We start from the raw sequence: 18,944 nt of genomic DNA on the forward strand, positions 1-18,944 counted from the left end.
TCTATAACTTGCATTGTATTTTTATTAGACTACACTGGGTTAAAAGCTCTATTAGTTAAATCCCTGTCCTCTTTTCACTTTCACTTCTCCAGGTCTGTTATCCAAACTCCCTGGGCATATAACCAAACTTAAGAAACAAATTTTGCCGAAACCGGTTTGGCTCAGTGGATAGAGCGTCGGCCTGCGGACTCAAGGGTCCCAGGTTCGATTCCGGTCAAGGGCATGTACCTTGGTTGCGGGCACATCCCCAGTAGGGGGTGCAGGAGGCAGCTGATCGATGTTTCTCTCTCATCGATGTTTCTAACTCTCTATCACTCTCTCTTCCTTTCTGTAAAAAATCAATAAAATATATTTAATAAAAAAAAGAAACAAATTTTTAAAAAGCTGCCAAAAATAACTGTTCTAAAAAAATAAGTAAATAATGTTGAATATAAGAGTGCCTGCTATTAAAATCTGAGGAAGAAAAACACATTAAAATCTCCATCAACCACTGGGAATTAGATGGAAATAATGTCATTCACTATAATTTGGTAAGACTCTGCACTAATAAGGAAAATATCCAATAAAATAAAACTAGTTCTTAAATTTGATACTTTCCAAAAAATATGTATAATACATCTATTTTTAGGAGTCAAATATTAACATAAGAAACAAAAAGGAACCATCAGAATATTGAAGAAGGAATAATCACAAAGAACAAAAGCTGTCGAAATTCAAGGCTTGTCAAAGTTAGAAACATCCAACTGAATCTTACCTGAGGTTTGGTCAGTTCGATGGCAATATTTTGTACTTCTATGCTCCAATCAAGTTTGGGTGTTTTGAGCTCTGTTTCTGCATAAGGATTCATGTAGAGTTTTGCAGAGGCTGATATTGGCTGGAAAACTGAGAACACATGAGAAGTAAGATAACCTCTATATGCTCTTACATATGAATGACTATAAATAATTTTAAGAACACTGTTACTCTGAAAGTAAAAAAAAATTATAAAAAATATGTTAAAAAAAAGAACTACCAAAAAATATTTAGGTATCTATTTATCTGCATAATACCAACAGTCAAACTCAATGGTTAAAGTGGAATCCCCAAAAAGAAAATTGGGGTCCTATGCTTCTAAATAAGAAATGTGCAAAATACAGACAATCTACACTTGGGAATTCACACTCTGTGTAAAATTAGGCTTCTGTTCCTTGCCTCAAGACACTTAATGATTTTATTATGCATTTAAAATACTAATACAAGAAACAAAAAAAAATTTTTAATCCTCACCATCGGACATGCTTACAGAGAGAGAGGGATGGATGGAGGGAGGGAAAGTGGGAAGAAGAGAGGGAGGAAGGGAACTAGGGAGAGAGGGAAGGAGGGAGAAATACCAATTGGTTGCCTTCCATGGGTGCCCTGAGAGGGGGTCGAACCAGCAACCCAGGTTTGTGCCCTGACCAGGAATCAAACCGGCAACCTTTCAGTGTACAGGACAGGGCTCAACCAACTGAGCTACTCTGGCTAGACAGTAGGAAACAAAATTTGATTAATTTCTGTCTTATTTAATCACTGCCAGAATTTAGGAATAGAACCATGAATAAAATTTATGTAACCCAGAAGAAAATTGCTTACTACTTTACAATTTTCAAAACAATCACTGCACATATTCTTAGAATAAACTAAAGGAAATGTTTTTAAAAGTGAGAAGTAGTATGAAAAGGTGTATTAGGATAACAGAGCAAAGTAAAGTGATAATTATAACTTACAATACTATTAAAATTATATAAATTGTGATACCTTATAAAGTGTTCACAGTTTGCATAATAGTATAAAATTTCAACTAATTTAGAGGTTATTTATAAGTGAAAGATGCCTAAGAATAAAGTTGGAGAATTTTCTGAACTAGTTCTTTCACGAGTAAAAATGCTTTCACAAACTAACAGCATGTGAAAACCTTGTCATCAGTAAATAGAGAGGCCAATGAACATAAAAGAGAAAGTGCCAACTCTTCAGCCATAAAAGGATATGAAGAAAACAATAGTGAACAGGGTGATATAAAATACAGAGAACATGGGCATAAAATTCGAGGATGAGCATAAAGGGATATAGTAAATGCAAACAAATCAATAGCTTCGGTAGACTAATAAAATGGAAATGGAGAAAACAGATGAGATAAATAAATAAGCAGGAAGATTTGTTAGAGATCTATTTAAAAAGAAATAAAGGCGAGGCTGCCAAGGAAAACTCACATAAAACAATCTCTAATGTGGTTGGTTTGTCTTAGCACTGCAATAGTGACATGCTAGGGGTGAGACTGAATACCAAGATCTCAGAGAAATAGTTATAAAGCAAAGCAAAGAAAACCTAATTCCTGAAACAAAGAAGCTGATAGCAAGGTAAGAAGGAAATGTGGAGGTCAAATGGGGTTAGCTGTTAGGAGTGAACAATAGCCATATTGTCCTTGTCTTCCTTATTCTTCAGCAGTGTGTGTGTTATAATCTATTCCTAAATAATTAGTTATAATTCAAACATGCTATATCATAAAATTAAGGTATAAAATTAATACCTTCTCTTTGTCAAAGTAATTTTATCAGAAAAAGTATACTAAAATAAAGTATTTAATACCAGGCTTCCTAAAACATAAAATAAACTTTTACCATTACTTACTATATTGATGGCTTGGTAGAATATCATTACTTGTAGGAATTTCACTTTTCAGATGATCCTTAACAAAAAAAATTGAATTATATGAAAATTAAAAATAAAATATTGAGCCACATATACAAAAAAAAAATACTTGGTCTTACATCAGTACCTTTATTTCCTCTTTGTAATTAGCAATCCATTAAAAAAAAACACTAAACTTTATTTACAAGTATATTTCTTTAGAATAAAATATAAAAGTATATAATTTTTTAACTCTAAATATCTAGAAATATTATAACATTGTGTTCCCCACTAGTAATCCATTAGAAAAAAACACTAAACATTATTTATAGATATATTTCTTTAGAATAAAACATAGAAGAAATTTTTTTTATAATTCTAAATATCTAGAATTATAACATTGTGACTTTAAAATATATATATATTTATATATAAATGTCTATGAACTGGGATCTCAAACAATTTCTAGACAAAGGCAAATTATTTGTATTACAGTATCTGAGAAATAAGAGACAGAATCTTAGAATTAATTCAGTTCCAAAATTCAACAATTCTTTACTCCTCTAAGTAAACATGACTAAGACTGGCTTAACACACTGAAGTTTTAAGTTAATCTTTCACTGTTCGATAAATTATTATCACAAATGCCTAAAAGATTTTTTTACTGATTTTTTTTTTTGAGAGAGAAACATCAATATGAGAGTAAAACATCAATTGGCTGCCTCCTGCACACCCCCTACTGGGGATCAAGAGTCCGAAACCTGGGCATGTGCCCTGAATGGGAATCAAACCGGTAACCTTTCAGGGCACAGGACAAGGCCAATCAACTGAGCTCCATTGGCCAGGGCTAAGAATATATTCTTTAGATTTGAAAGGTATCATCTTTTTTCTTTTTTTTTGTACTAGCAATACCGCTCTTTTTTTTTAAAATATGTTTTTATTGATTTTAGAGATAGAGAAAGGGAGGAGAGAGATAGAAACACCAACATTGATTGGCTGCCTCCTGCACACCCCTGACAGATATCGAACCCACAACTCAGACATGTGCCCTGACTGGGAATTGAATTAGTGAATGGGTCGCTGCTCAACCACTGAGCCACACCAGCTGGGCAAGGTATCATCTTTCTTGACAATACTCTTCAAGTAATCATTTTCATAAAACACCACAATGTAACCAGATGCTATCAAAATGGTGTAAAAAATCCTAAGCACAGTTTTGATTCAATAGTATAGGTTCTCATCTCACTGCTTAATGAATGATTTCACAAAGATCTTCAAAAACAAAAGTGCTTTTTGAAAGACAGAGTGGATACCAAAAACTGTGTTTTATACTTCTGATTTAATTATATACAACTTCAGCAAAAGACTGATAGCCTGTCTTCATTAAGGATCTTCTATGTAAACAAATATAGTGTAGTTAGCTCTTCCAGATAAAAACAGAAATTACCAAGATCTGCTCCCTTGATCCCTGGTAAGACATGCTGCAGTTTACGTTCCAGTAGGCACTAAGGCTATCAAGTCGGATAAGCTATAAAAGAACAATTGAAAGAGGTCAAGCAACTAACACATTGAAGTTATGAATAAATATTAAAATATTATTCTCATGTTCAATATCCCAAATTATCCAATTGCCATTTTGAGTTTATAAAGGAAAGAAAATAATGCAAAAATGGAGGAAATAATTGCTTCTCAGCCTTTTGGCTAAGATCAAGTGTAAAAATGGGGGGGAGGGTTTGAATATTATTCTCAGACTTTATTATTAATCCAGCATTTGCTAAATTGTGCTTCCAGGAACACTACTTCAAAGGGAATTCATTCATACAATTATCAAATATTTATTGAGAATTTAGTATTTAATGGGCCCTGTACATGTTCTGCTAAAAAAAAAAGATATGTTTCCTCCAGTGGATAGGAATGGGTGTTTTGAGGGAGGAGTGAGTGGAGCAGATTCTACAATCAACAAGGTGGGGAAAGCTACTTACTCAATATCACTCTTGAATGTTCACAATGTTTATTAGTATATTTAAAGTATTCTGAAGTTGTATAGTTTAAAAAAAATTAAACATGCCTATTTAACTATGTACCAAATGCTTAATACTTTTAGTCTGTAATCTTACTTGACCAGAGAATATTTTTCTACAAATCTAATAATACCTCAATTACCTAATGCTCCATAAAATACAATCTGGGATATGTTAATTTTATGCATTTTCTTTATATGTTAGGTGAAGAACCTAAACCTCAAAATAGGTAAGTGGTTTTGTTTTAGAAGGTTACACAGTAAGTAGCAGTGCCAAAACTGCTCCATCAAGGTTTCTTTAAGAAAATACATTAAGTTTATATCTAGAAATTCAAGAAATGTTTAATCCAGTCTAATACCTTGTATATAATTTTGTCTGCTTCATTTAACACACATGGAGTCCAGTGTTCATTTGCAGTCTAAAAGAAAAAAAGAATTGTGAAATGAAATATATATACGTATATATCTCAAAATAATACTCTAACATTTTTAAATTATAACTAAGTAACTTAGGAAGAAAACACATAGAGCTAATGTTAGCTGCTGTTAGCAATCTGTTTCTTTATAACTTTATGACAAAAATCAAAGGAATAACAGTAAAAATAGAATTGAAGAGGTTCTAATTTAAATAAGTTATTTCACCCACAAAATAATTATTGAGTACTATGTGTCAGAAGTATGGAAGGAATTGGGTATGAATAAAAACAGAGAGCTTGCCTATAATCTATTGAAAAAGGTCCACTTCTTTTTATAAAAGATCAAATAAATAATTATTGCAAAGTAAGAAGAAAACCAGAATATGGAAATTGAAGAATGACCATGTTTCCAGAAAATCAGCATGGTCAACAATACCAAAAGCTGCAATATAATAAACTAAATTAAACTTATTTGGCAGCCAGGGCATTATTGATGAACTTGTTAAGAACAGTTTCAATGGAGTAGCAGAGTCAGAGTACAGTAGGTAGGGAGTCAACAGGAGGTGGGGAAAGAAAGATAGCAAAGGTAGAAAATTCTCTTAGAAAGTTTCCTTAGAAAGAAAAGAAAGAGAAGGCAGGTAGTTAGATGGGGCCTGGGTAGAGTGGGAAAAGGTTAAAAAACAGGCTTTTTAGATAAGTATCATATGATCTCACTCATTTGTGGAATATAATAAACAACTAATGAACAAAAATAGATCCAGACGTAGAAGCATCCAACAGACCATCAAACCTCAGAGGGAAGGTGTGGGTGGGGGTTGGGGGTGGTGGTGGTGAGATATCAACCAAAGGACTTGTATGCATGCATATAAGCATAACCTATGGACACAGACAATGGGGGGGGGGGAGATGAGAGCCTGTGCTGGAGGGCAGGGGTGGGCTGGGAGAGGTCAATGGGGGAAAGGAGACATATGTAATACTTTCAACAATAAAGAAGTATGAATAAATAAATAAATAAATAAATAAATAAATCAGGCTTTTTAATTTTGCTGTACAGGAGATACTTGCATGTATTTAAATGCTTACAAAAAGAAGTGGGGTGGAGGGTGGGAGAAAGGAAAGGCAGAGGGAGAGGAGTTGAAGATTTAGGAAAGAGAAAGAAATGGATGGAAAGAAGTAAGGAAGGGAAGCAAAGGGGGTAAGGGGACGGCTCCTGAGGGCATGTGGAAGTATAGGATTCAGATCAGAGGTGGGAAGATTACCTATGGAATTCAATTACAAATGGAAAGATACAAGAATGATATGGATACAAAAAGAGGTAAGTTTGCGGTTGTTATAATAGGCAATGTAGTAGTTGAAGCAGGAAATAAATGAGCCAGCCAATGTGCCAAATGCTTTACACAAACAATCTCACTCAATCAACACTAAAATATAGATACATTTTATCAGTACTGTATTTTATTTCCTGTTGCATCAGTGACTGAATGAACATTAGACAGCAGGAGACCAACATGGTAACCAGTTACAGGTGCTTTCATCAAATATTAGGTGTACCAGTTAATAATGCAGATTTTTTTCAATAGATGGAGTTACACATATGTTGATATATCTGCAATTTTATATGCATGCTATTTTGTTGTATTGACAGCAAGCTTCAAAACTTCATATGTCAAATTTGGTGAAGGTGTTAACATCATAGAAATTTTTACACTTAAAAATGTCAAATTTCGTGCCAAAAAAAGAGCATTTGTGGGAAGTTTTAATTCATTACTTAATTTTGAAGAAAAAGTTATCGTATACTTCAGGAAGCTAATGGTGAACATGCTCCATCTCAAGATACTTGTGAATGCTGGTTTAAACACTTTAAAAGTGATGATTTCGATGTGAAAGGCAAAGAAGGTCCAGGTCAACCGAAAAAGTTTGAAGACCAACAATTACAAGCATTATTGGATGAAGATGCATGTCAAACTCAAAAACAACTTGCAGAAAGATTAAACGTTGCTCAGCAAACAATTTCCGATCGTTGACAAGCAATGGGAGAGATTTTAAAGGAAGGAAAATGGGTGCCACATCAACTGAACAACAGACAAATGGAAAACCGAAAAGTCATCAGTAAACTGTTGCTTCAGTGGCACGAAAGAAAGTCTTTTTTTGCATCAAATTGTGACTGCCGGTGAAAAGTGGATTTATTTTGAGAATCCCAAACGCACAAAATCATGGGTTGACCCAGGTCAACCATCAACATCAACTGCAAGGCCAAATCGCTTCAGAAAGACAATACTCTGCATTTGGTGGGATCAGGAAGGTGTGGTGTATTATGAGCTTCTAAAACCAGGTGAAACCGTTAATACTGATCACTACCAACAATAAATAATCAATTTGACCCAGGCTTTGATCCTGAAATGACTACAATGTGCCAGAAGACACAGATTATATGAAACAAGTAATTTTGTTTCATGATAACACACCATCACACACTTCAAAACCAGTTAAAGAGGCATTAAAAGATCTTGCCTGGGAAGTATTAACCCAACCGCTGTATTCACCAGACCTTGCTCCTTCAGATTACCACTTGTTCCAATCCATTGCACACTCATTTTCTGAGCAGCACTTCAAAACATACAAAGTGGAAAATTGGGTCTCTGAATAGTTTGCCTCAAAACAAGAAAAGTTCTATTGGGATGGTATCCACAAACTACCTAAAAGATGGGGGAAATGTGTAGCTAGCAACAAATATTACTTTGACTAAAGCACTTTGATGTTTCTCTTGACATTATCTTGTTTTCTTTGATTACAAAATCCGCCATTACTAACCGGTACACCTAGTATAATGAGGAGCATAAAATAAGGAATGATAAATTCACAGAGGAAGGTAAAGAAGGAATGAAATAGCAAGGTAATAGCTTACACAAGTATTAAAACCTGAATAGAATTCCAGGCAGACAAAGGGAAGGGTATAATATCGACAAAGAAAACAGTATAGAGTCTGAGCAAAGATACAGAGGGGCCCAAACAACAGCACACACTAAGACAGGTAGGTATCATTCTCATGCACAAGTATGCCTGTCTGTCATCAGTCAATGGCAGTTATTTGTTTCGTATTTTTTCTTTTGTCTGCTAGAAGCTCAATGTTAAATACCATGCTCACTTATGACTAATGTTAGTCTAAAATTTCTGGAACAAGTATCTCTCTACCTTTCACAACACAGATTCTGGTCTCCTTAAAGATATTCTTTATCAAAAGCTACTTCAAATTCATTTTGGAAACATGCAGAGGACAAACAGTATATTAAACACTAGCTTCCAAACTCCCTTTCCTGTTTCTCTAGTTCTTTTTCTTTAATGTTTCTGCTTTGGTCTTCAACTCTATGTATCTCTACTTCTCTGCATGCGTGTATCCTTCTCAAGGCCTCCATGTAAACATGTCCTTTTTCTCTTTCTCTGGCAGTCCACTTCTCTTTCAATTTTTTTTCTCTTCTTTCTGTACTAAGCCCTATCCATATAACTAATCATAAGGCAAACATGTACTCAGTACAATTTACTGTTCACTGTCCTTAACTTTATTTTTTTTTCAATTTTTTTATTAAAGTATTATATGTGTACATATCTTACCATTGCCCCCCCCACACCCCACTCCCATATATGCCCCCACCCCCCAGAGTTTTGCATCCATTGGTTATGCTTATATGCATGCATACAAGTCCTTTGATTGATCTCTTATCTCCCCCACCTCTCCCTAACCTTCCCCTTGTAATTTGACAGTATGTTTGATGCTTTACTGTCTCTGTATCTATCTTTTTGTTCAAGTTTATAATGTTCTTTATTATCCATAAATGAGTGAGATCATGTGGTATTTTTCTTTCATTGACTGACTTATTTCACTTAACATAATGTTCTCCAATTCCTCCCAGGTTGCTGCAAATGATGAGAATTCCTTCTTTTTTATGGCAGCATAGTATTCCATTGTGTAGATGTACCACAGTTTTCTGATCCAGTCATCTGCTGACGGGCACCTAGGCTGTTTCCAAATCTTAGCTATGGTGAATTGTGCTGCTATGAACATAGGGGTGCATATATCCTTTCTAATTGGTGTTTCTAGTTTCTTCGGATATATTCCCAGGAGTGCGATTACTGGGTCAAATGGGAGTTCCATTTTCAGTTTTTTGAGGAAACTCCATACTGTTCTCCACAGTGGCTGCACCAGTCTGCATTCCCACCAGCAGTGCACGAGGGTTCCTTTTTCTCCGCATCCTCGCCAACACTTGTCGTTTGTTGATTTGTTGATGATAGCCATTCTGACAGGTGTGAGATGGTACCGCATTGTTGTTTTGATTTGCATCTCTCGGATAATTAGTGACGTTGAGCATGTTTTCATGTGTCTCTTGGCAGAAGGAAGGCCAAGAGACACTGTCCTTAACTTTAAAACATTTCCTACCCCTTAGTTGTCCATAAAAGAAAAAAAGTCTAACCTGGATATATATACATGCTATCCTTAAAGACCTTTAAGAGAAAAGCCAAACTACATTATAAAATAATCATAATAAATTACTGATATAGATAGATATAGATATAGATATAGATATAGATATAGATTAGATAGAGATGATAGAGATAGAGATAGAGATAGAGATAGAGATAGAGATAGAGATAGAGATAGAGATAGAGATAGAGATATCAGTATGGTACACACACACGTACATATAAACATATAAACACATAAACACATATAAGCTATTTGGAAATTCCATTTACCTAACCAAGAATGAGAACATGACTCTATGGAAATTTATCTTCCCCTACTTTCCCACATGGTTAAGAGACAGCTTTTCATTCTTTCAGAATATTTGCTACTGTGTTTGGATATTTGTTAAATTCGAAGACAAATCAAAATTAATTAGAGAATGTAATAGCATCACTAAAAATTTTGAACTTCTGGAAAAGCTATAGAAAGATTATACATAAAAATAAAATAGCAATTTGTAGCAATAGTTGATTTTAGGCAACACTCCCTATGACTTAGGAATAATATTTTACAGGTTCCACAAATATTTAAAATAAGTCCAACATTACCAACAAACTAAGTTCTCCCAGTGTGACACCAAATGAAAGGGGCCGCTTTGGATCAGTAACCTATCAAAGAAAAAAAAGTAACATTAAAATATACTGATGGTGAAGGTGAATCCATGCTCCACTCTTTACGATAGGCAACACAGGGCAATTAGTTTACAAATAAGTTACACAAACCAAATGGATATGTGGAAAAGAAAGAGAAGGAAGCCAAAACATGACTGGGATTATCCATATTTTATAGGCATGATACTCATATACCTTCCCAGTGAATCTCTTTTCTTAGTATATGAAAAGACTAACTACAACTAAACAGATTCTTGTCTAGATAGTTACAAAGAGAGAGTGTCTTTATGTATAACATTAAAGATGTTCTTCATAGATAAATAAAACAAAGGATCACAGGTAAAAACACTGCCACAAAATTATTTTTGAAACAGTTAAGATTTTCACATTTAGAAATGTGAACTGTCTCTTTTATATATATATATATATATATATATATATATATATATATATATATATAAAAGAGAGTTTCTAACTCTCTATCCCTCTCTCTTCCTCACTGTAATAAATCAATAATATATCAATTATATATATATATATATGTGTGTGTGTGTATATATATATATATATATATATATATATATATATATTATTGATTTATTACAGTGAGGAAGAGAGAGGGATAGAGAGTTAGAAACATCGATGAGAGAGAAACATCGACCAGCTGCCTCTTGCACACCCCCTACTGGGGATGTGCCCGCAACCAAGGTACATGCCCTTGACCGGAATCGAACCTGGGACCTTTCAGTCCGCAGGCCGACGGTCTATCCACTGAGCCAAACCGGTTTCGGCGTGAACTGTCTCTTTAAGCTTTAATTTTCTTGACACTTCAAAAATTTTCTGTTAGAAAATGCCCAATATTTAATTTCCCTAGTCTCTTAACCCCAAATCTGCCAATGTTAAACTTTTGTTTTATTTCTGATCTTCAATACATGTTAAATTTACACACAATAAACTGTACCACTATATGAAAATATCATTGTTTTAGACATCTTAAAGATGTCCAAAAGTCACAGTTTTTTGGTTGTAAGAGGAACTAGAGAGTGAAGAAAAAACATAATGTTCTAAATCATCCAATAGTGACTCCAGAGTTTAGTCATATAAACCTTCCTCAAATAGGAAATATGCATGATCCGGTATAGCTGAAAAACACCAATAGCTTTTTGAGCTTTGTTTTTAATATCAGAGATATTGTGATTGTGGCAATACATTTTCCTTTATTCCCACACTCATCTTTTTATACTTACAGATAATTAGCTCAAAATAACTTGGAGCTAATCAGAAGAACTTCAGTAAACCACAACTCCTCAGTTGCCAATGTAATACCCACAAACTACTATCATCCAATTAGCATTTTTGTGATAAATTATTATCCATTCCCTACCCCACTTCCTATACTATATTTTTCATTATCCTTCTAGATACAATAATTAAGGTTACCACATGAAAGACAAATGCTATAATAGATTCCTTTTCATTTTTAAATTCCTTTCCTTTTAGATTCTTTTAGTATATTTTGTCACATCAATTTAAATATAAACAATGTTATTTATCCCACTCCTGTACATCTCTGTATTCTTTTAATTAATGAGAAATAATGTACTTTTCTAATTGCACTTGCTCAATAAAAAAGCTTATTTTAAGTTCAAACTGAGTTTCTCATTCATCAATATGTGGGATGGGGCCTAAACCAGCAGTCAGACATCCCTCTAGGAATCCGGGACTGCTGGCTCCTAAATGCTCACCTGACTGCCTGCCTGATTGCCCCTAACCACTCTGCCTGCCTGTCTCATCACCTCAAACCACCCACCTGCCTGCCTGATCACCCCTAACCCCTCTGCCTGCCTCCCTGATCACCCCTAACCACTCGTCTGCATGCCTGATTGCCCCTAACCACTTGCCTGCCTGCCTCATCACCCCTAACCACCTCTGCTTACCTGCCCAATTGCCCCTAACCACTCACCTCCCTGCCTGATTGCCCCTAACCACTCACCTGCCTGCCTGATGGCCCCTAACTGCCTCTGCCTGCCTACCTGATCGCCCCTAACCGCCTCTGCCTGCCTGCCTGATCGCCCCTAATTGCCTCTGCCTCAGCCCCCGCCACTGTGGCTTCGTCTGAAAGGACGTCCAGAATGATGTCTGGAAGGCCATTTGACTGTCCGGTCTAATTAGCATATTATGTTTTTATTATTATAGATTTACACTCATAAGTGTCCCATGAAAAAAGCACAACACAGAAAAAGAGAAATGGTAATGTACTCATTAGGAAAAAAAAATCTTGTATTTAAAACTGGGTACAGATAATCCACATATAGACATATCAATCCTATATAATAAAAGCTTGATATGCTAAGTGTCCAGTTGTTATCCAGTCGTCCATTCAACCAATCAAAGCATAATACGCTAATAATATACTAAGGCTGCTCAACCACTCACTATGATGTGCACTGACTACCAGGTGGCAGACAGTTGACCAACAGACCAGTTGCTATGACATGCACTGACCACAGGGGGCAGACACTCAATGCAGGAGCTGCCCATGGTGGTCAGTGCGCTCCCATAGGGGGAGTGCTGCTCAGCCAGAAGCTGGGCTCATGGCTGGCGACCACAATGGTGGTGGCGGGAGCCTCTCCCGCCTCTGCGGCAGCGCTAAGGATATCCGACTGACAGCTTAGGCCCGCTCCCCATCAGTCAGACATCCCCCAAGGGGTCCCGGACTGTGAGAGGGCGCAAGCCGGGCTGAGGGACCCCTCCCTCCCCCCGCAAGTGCACAATTTTCATGCACCAGATCTCTAGTATTAATGTAAAATAAACATTAAATTACTAAGCTAAACTAAGGAACCGAAAATTACTTACATCATCTTCATATTTAATGTGAATGTCTGTGATTTTTACTTGTACATTTTTAATTACTTGAGTTGCCAATTTTTCCAAAAATGTATCCTTTTTAGCTTCTTTTGGTTTATCTATAAAAAAACAGAAAAACACAAGCTCAAAAGTTGAAATTCTCACAAAGCTCATAATCAATGACCAAAGGATAGCTGAGACACTACTCAATGGAAATTATAGGCTTTTCTAGTGTCTTTGTTTTATTTTAGATTTTAATATACATTTCCAACTTAAAATTTATTTTTGAAGTTACATTATAAACTAACATTCATTTTACCTTTGATGACAGAAATTAAGTGGCAATGTGTATAAATAACACATGGCATAAAAACTACTTTTACCTACCTTTTGAGCGATCAAGACCTTTAAAAGGTTTCTTAAAATGTTTTTTGTGCTTTTTACGCTTACGTCCTTCTCAGTGGAAGCATTTTAGTGAGAAAAGGATAAAATTCAAGTTAGCAGACAAGAGGACAGAAGAGAAAACAAGAGCATTCTTCCTGACATCAAATTTTGGTACAATTCACCTTATTTGATTCTAAGCTGACCTGTTATCACAGCATAAACAGAAATTCACAAACCTTACTTAGTCTAGGAATAACCTTCTTTAATCTAGAAATAACTTGGCAGGTACAATTATTCAAAAATTAATTAAAATATACATATACAATGCCCTTTATAATATTTATGACTTTTCACAACACGAAGTTTAATTTTAATTTCAATGTTACCAAAATATTGGAAATGTAATAATGACAAGTAAAGTTTTTATAAACACGTGGTAGGAACAAAGGAACACAAATGTAATGAATGGGTAGGTTACCGACAATGACTTCCTCTGGATAATATACCTCACAGAAAAATCCTTTAATGACTTAAGGATATAAACACAAAAAAGACATAAAATGTACATTGAACTGTACATTGAAACTGGTTTAATAATTTCTTTAAAACCTAACCCTCTTTTATTTGGCACTGCCTCACTTTATTAAATTACCTAACACCTATCTTATCCAAATTACAAACCTTTACATTCAACTAGACATCAACTCTAGTCTGTACCCTTGAAGCAGTCTCTGTATACAGTCTCCCCACCTTCTAGTTCCCACTCCACTCCTAATAAACATCCTTCTATACTACTACCAGACTGTTACTTCTAAAACACTATTCACAGCTTGCTTAATCCCCTGCTCAACTTTTTTTAAAGGCTCTCTACAGCCTTCCAAATAAAATAAAAAGTGTTTGCATGACACAAACATCCTGTCATGACCTGACATTAACTCCCTGTCCTGTTCTATCTCCTACCACTCCCCCTTGCACTGGATACTTCAGAAATATTATTTATACTTTCCAAGATAAGAAAAACTTTCTAATGCCTAATGCATCTACATGTGTCATTCCCATCCCCTCCCTGAACTTCTTCACTAGGAAAACTCCAAGAAGCTTCCAAATCTCAGGTCCAGCACTATCTGAAGCCTTTTTAACTATTCCAAGCATCTATCCCAGGACCAGACTTCCAAAGCAGTGATTACACTGTATTTGAAGTGTTTTCACAACTGTCTTGCCTCCAAGGCTTCATTAAGATAGGAATTACCCTTATAACTGGGTACAGAGCATATAACTCTTCAAAAGAATAAAAAAATATACATCTGAACATTACCAGTATAATAAAATATATAAGCCCCCTTAATGTTATATACTAGTATATTTGAAAGAATGTACATGAAATTTAGCTTGAAATATTAAATTTTTTTCTTCCTCGATACTTTAAAGCAAATTGTCCTTCCATTACAAAAACTAAGAACTAAACCCTATATTACAAGAATAAGACCCTGAGTTTCAAGAAGAAAAGACTTAATAAATACATAACAGAATGTGGACTTTGCTATTATCAATATTGCTTGTCATAGTGATGGTCCCTAAATATTTTTCACTCATAAATAAAACATTTAGAAAAAGACTGAGTTCTTGACAAAATACCATTTGAAAAGAAACAAAAAGGAAAGCCAGAGTAGGCTTGAAAATGGCCAGAACAGCTTTCAGAGATAGAGGGTCAGCTGGCTGGGTTTAGACTCTCCCATATTTGTTCTTCTCACCTGAGCTCCCTATTTTATTTCTGATTTCACATTTGTTCTAGCATCATGTTGCACCATTGATCTCAATGTTAAGTGCACCATGTTTAAACCTCTCCAAATAACTTCAAAATCTGAGTGCTACACAGTTCTTTAGAGAAAGTTTCTATTTTTAATCTGATAAATAATAAATTTATGATTCTCAATCACTCTTTAAAGCAGGTCTTAAATATTTTGATCTCACATAAAATTTGAGAACCTTAAAGATATTTTTATTGGTGTGGATTACAACTATTGATATTTCCATACTAGAAATGAAAACTGAGAAATTTTTTAAATATTTATTAATTTTTAAAAACCATTACCTGATAATATGGTTAACATATATTTATGAAAATTAACTATATTTGCCAAACGAAAGGTTGTAGTGAGGCAAATGAAATGATTTTACAATGTTACAAATCTCTTTAATGACTGGCTTAGAAGACAGGTTGAGTTGCATATATGTTTTTGCCTTAGATCTGGTGAAATATCTTGTTTAGATTGAAGTACATGAAGGAAATCTGAACTACAGATATGTAATAATAAAAGGGATAAACATCTTTTCATGGCCTTTTCATGAAATTATAAATACTATACCCAAACTCAACAAGTGGTACCGTATTTTCCGGTGTATAAGACGACAGGGCGTATAGAAGATTTTCCTGGATTAAAAAGTCATCTTATAGCCGGAAAATACGGTAGTTTCTTAAAGATTAGTTTCATCTTAAATTCTGAAACTCTATCAATAAATTTTTCATTCAAATTAAAATCAATTGGTCTACTTTGCACTTTTAATGGATTTTTACACATGCCTGATTTCTTATCATGCACTGGTAATATGGAAATATTACTTCATTGAACTATGCAAATCTTCCGAATGATGAGTCATTTCATTATTTAGTATCAAAAATCACGTTTATTAACATTGCTAACAATCTCATCAGAAAATTCTTTAAGTACGAGGAAGCTGTCAAGCTCTAGATGGCAAATACAAGTTTCCAAATAATTCTAATCTTTGCTCAAAAGCTCAAATTTTATCATGACAAACATTGTCAACTGTTTTCCTTGAATTTGTTTTACTGAAGTATCTACCAAACACCCAAATCTAAATGCTCTGTCAGTCATTCTTTCAAGTAAAATGGTTTTCCTTGAAAAAAGAAACTAGTTCAGCTAGGAATACAAACAACTACACAAGTACTTTTCTTTCAGACAATTATCCTACTTCAGTGTGTATAAGTGCTTTATGCATACTTCCTCTTTTGTCACATGACATATTAAAGACACACATAATCAAGAGCTGAGGTTTATTAAAATTTTCCTACTTCATCAAGAGCATTCATAAGTAAAATTGGTGGGGGGGGTAATTTAATTTAATTTAGTTTTCTACTGGGAGTGCATGGTAATCAACAATACAATAGCTACTAGTACTGTTTGGTGCCACTGCCTTGATTCATGCTAAGGAACCCAGTAATTTTACTCATCATTAATCTTTGCACCATCAGCACCAAAGTCAACACAGTTAAAAATCAAAAAATGCCTTAGTATTATTATGAAAATAGTTTTGACTTTTTAAGGGCCAAGGTTCTAAAACTGAAAAAATGACATCAAATAAGAAGGAATATACATTTAAAAAATTAAAAGATGAAAGGATCATAAAGTACACATTAAGTTACAGCCAATTAAATGAAGATATCATCAACAAAATTATTTTCATTTCAGAATCATCAATATTCCAGGTCTATTTTTTACCAGGCTAAGGTATCTTTCTTGAAAAAAAACAGGAAACTCTGAATCAATTAGGTATTCCTTTATAGCAACCCCTATCTGTTAGGGTTTTGTTTTTTTTTAATGATACTATCCAATGATTCTGTTATACATTTAAACTAGAGGCCCGGTGCACGAAATTCATGCATGGGTAGGGTCCCTAGGCCTGGCCAGAGATCAGGGTCAATCGGGGCCTTTTTCATTCCACACTGCCCCCTGGTGGTCAGCGCACATCATAGTGAGCGGTCGAACTCCCAGTCGGTCAAACTCCAGAGGGGATAATTCCTATATTAGGCTTTTATTACATAGGATGAGCCACTGGAATTCATTTATATCTTGGAGGCAGGTTGCTCCTAGTAGGATTAGATAACACTGCCCATGGCAGACCACAGAAAGATGGTCCAATTATAACCAACAAAATTGAACAATGAGACATAGTATCTCCATGCTAAAACATACAATCTTCTAAGACTAAATCATGAAGAAATAGAAAATCTGAATAGATCAATTACTAGTAAGGAAATTGAATCTATAATTTAAAAAAAAAAAAAAGAAAAAACTCCCAACAAACAAAAGCCTAGGACCAGATGGCTTCACTAGTGAATTCTATCAAATATTCAAAGAAGATTTAATACCTATCCTACTCGAACTCTTTAAAAAAAAATTCAAAAGGAGGGTGTGCTCCTATGCTCATTTTACAAAGCCAACATTAACCTGATACCAAAACCAAAAAAGACACCACACACACACAAAAAAAATTATAGACCAATATCTCTGATAAACACAGATGCAAAAAATCTTCAACAAAATATTAACAAACTAAATTCAGCAATACATTAAAAGGATAATATACCATTACTGAGTGGGATTTATACAAGCATGAAAGCATGGCTCAACATCCACAAGTCAATCAATGTCTTACATTATATTAACAAAATGAAGGGTAAAAAATCATATGATCATTTCAATAGATGCAGAAAAAGCATCTGACAAAATTCTACATTCATTTATGATTTAAAAAATACTCATAATAAACTATTATAGACAGGACATACCTCAACATAATAAAGGCCATATATAACAAGTTGACAGCTAACATCATACTTGTTGGTGAAAAGCTAAAAGCTTTCCCCTTAAGACCAGGGACATTACAAATTCACCACTCTTACTCAACATAGTAACTACTGGAAGTCCTAGCCAGAGCAATTAGGCATGACAAAGAATAAAAGGCATCCATATTGAAAAGAAAGAATCTATTGAACAAAATAAATTAACAAACAAAATATAAACAGACTCGTAGAGAACAGACAAACAGCTGTCAGAGGGGAGGGAGGTTGCAGGCTGGATGAAAAAGGTGAAGTGATTAAGCAAAAACAAAACAAAACTCACTGACACAGCCAACAGCATGGTGATTAGCAGAGGGGAAGGTGGATGGGGTGATAGGAGAGGGCACAGCGGGGATAAATGTTAATGGAAGGAGACTTGACTTGGGGTAGTGAACACACAATACTATATATAGTTGATGTATTATAGAACTGTACACCTAAAACCTATATAATTTTATTAACCAATGTCACCCCAATAAAATAACAATTTTTTTAAAAGAAAAACTCACTAATTGCTGATAACATGTTTTCATAATATAAAAAACACTTAAAGACTCCACCAAAAGAACTGTCAGAACTAATAAACAAATTCAGTAAAGCTGCAGGATACAAAATCAATACGTAAAAATATGTTGTGTTTGTATACAATAACAATGAACTATTAAAAAGGTAAATTAAGAAAACAATCTCATTTATACTTGCATCAAAAAGAATATAAACCTAGGAATAAATTTAACCAAGGAGGCGAAAGACCTGTGCACTGAAAAATATAAGACACTGATGAAAGAAAATAAAGAAGATACAAATAAAGAAAAGATATTCCATGCTCAGGGATTGGAAAACTTAATATTATAAAATTGTT

At 34.5% G+C, this 18,944-nt stretch overlaps 1 protein-coding gene across 2 annotated transcripts in view; it reads right to left on the reverse strand.

The window, feature by feature from the left end:
• Positions 1 to 18,944, reverse strand: part of VPS13C (vacuolar protein sorting 13 homolog C) — a 190,577-nt gene that overhangs the window by 143,164 nt on the left and 28,469 nt on the right. For both annotated transcript variants that reach the window (XM_079768767.1, XM_079768768.1), the window contains exons 6-11: positions 13,069 to 13,178; positions 10,150 to 10,209; positions 5,026 to 5,085; positions 4,094 to 4,174; positions 2,647 to 2,704; positions 755 to 882 (exon numbers count right to left, since the gene is read on the reverse strand). In XM_079768767.1, the coding sequence (XP_079624893.1) occupies positions 755 to 882; positions 2,647 to 2,704; positions 4,094 to 4,174; positions 5,026 to 5,085; positions 10,150 to 10,209; positions 13,069 to 13,178 (497 nt within the window). The remainder of the gene's footprint in view (positions 1 to 754; positions 883 to 2,646; positions 2,705 to 4,093; positions 4,175 to 5,025; positions 5,086 to 10,149; positions 10,210 to 13,068; positions 13,179 to 18,944) is intronic.

Source organism: Cnephaeus nilssonii (assembly GCF_951640355.1).
Source record: "Cnephaeus nilssonii genome assembly, chromosome: 4".
In the NCBI taxonomy this organism is placed as follows: domain Eukaryota; kingdom Metazoa; phylum Chordata; class Mammalia; order Chiroptera; family Vespertilionidae; genus Cnephaeus; species Cnephaeus nilssonii.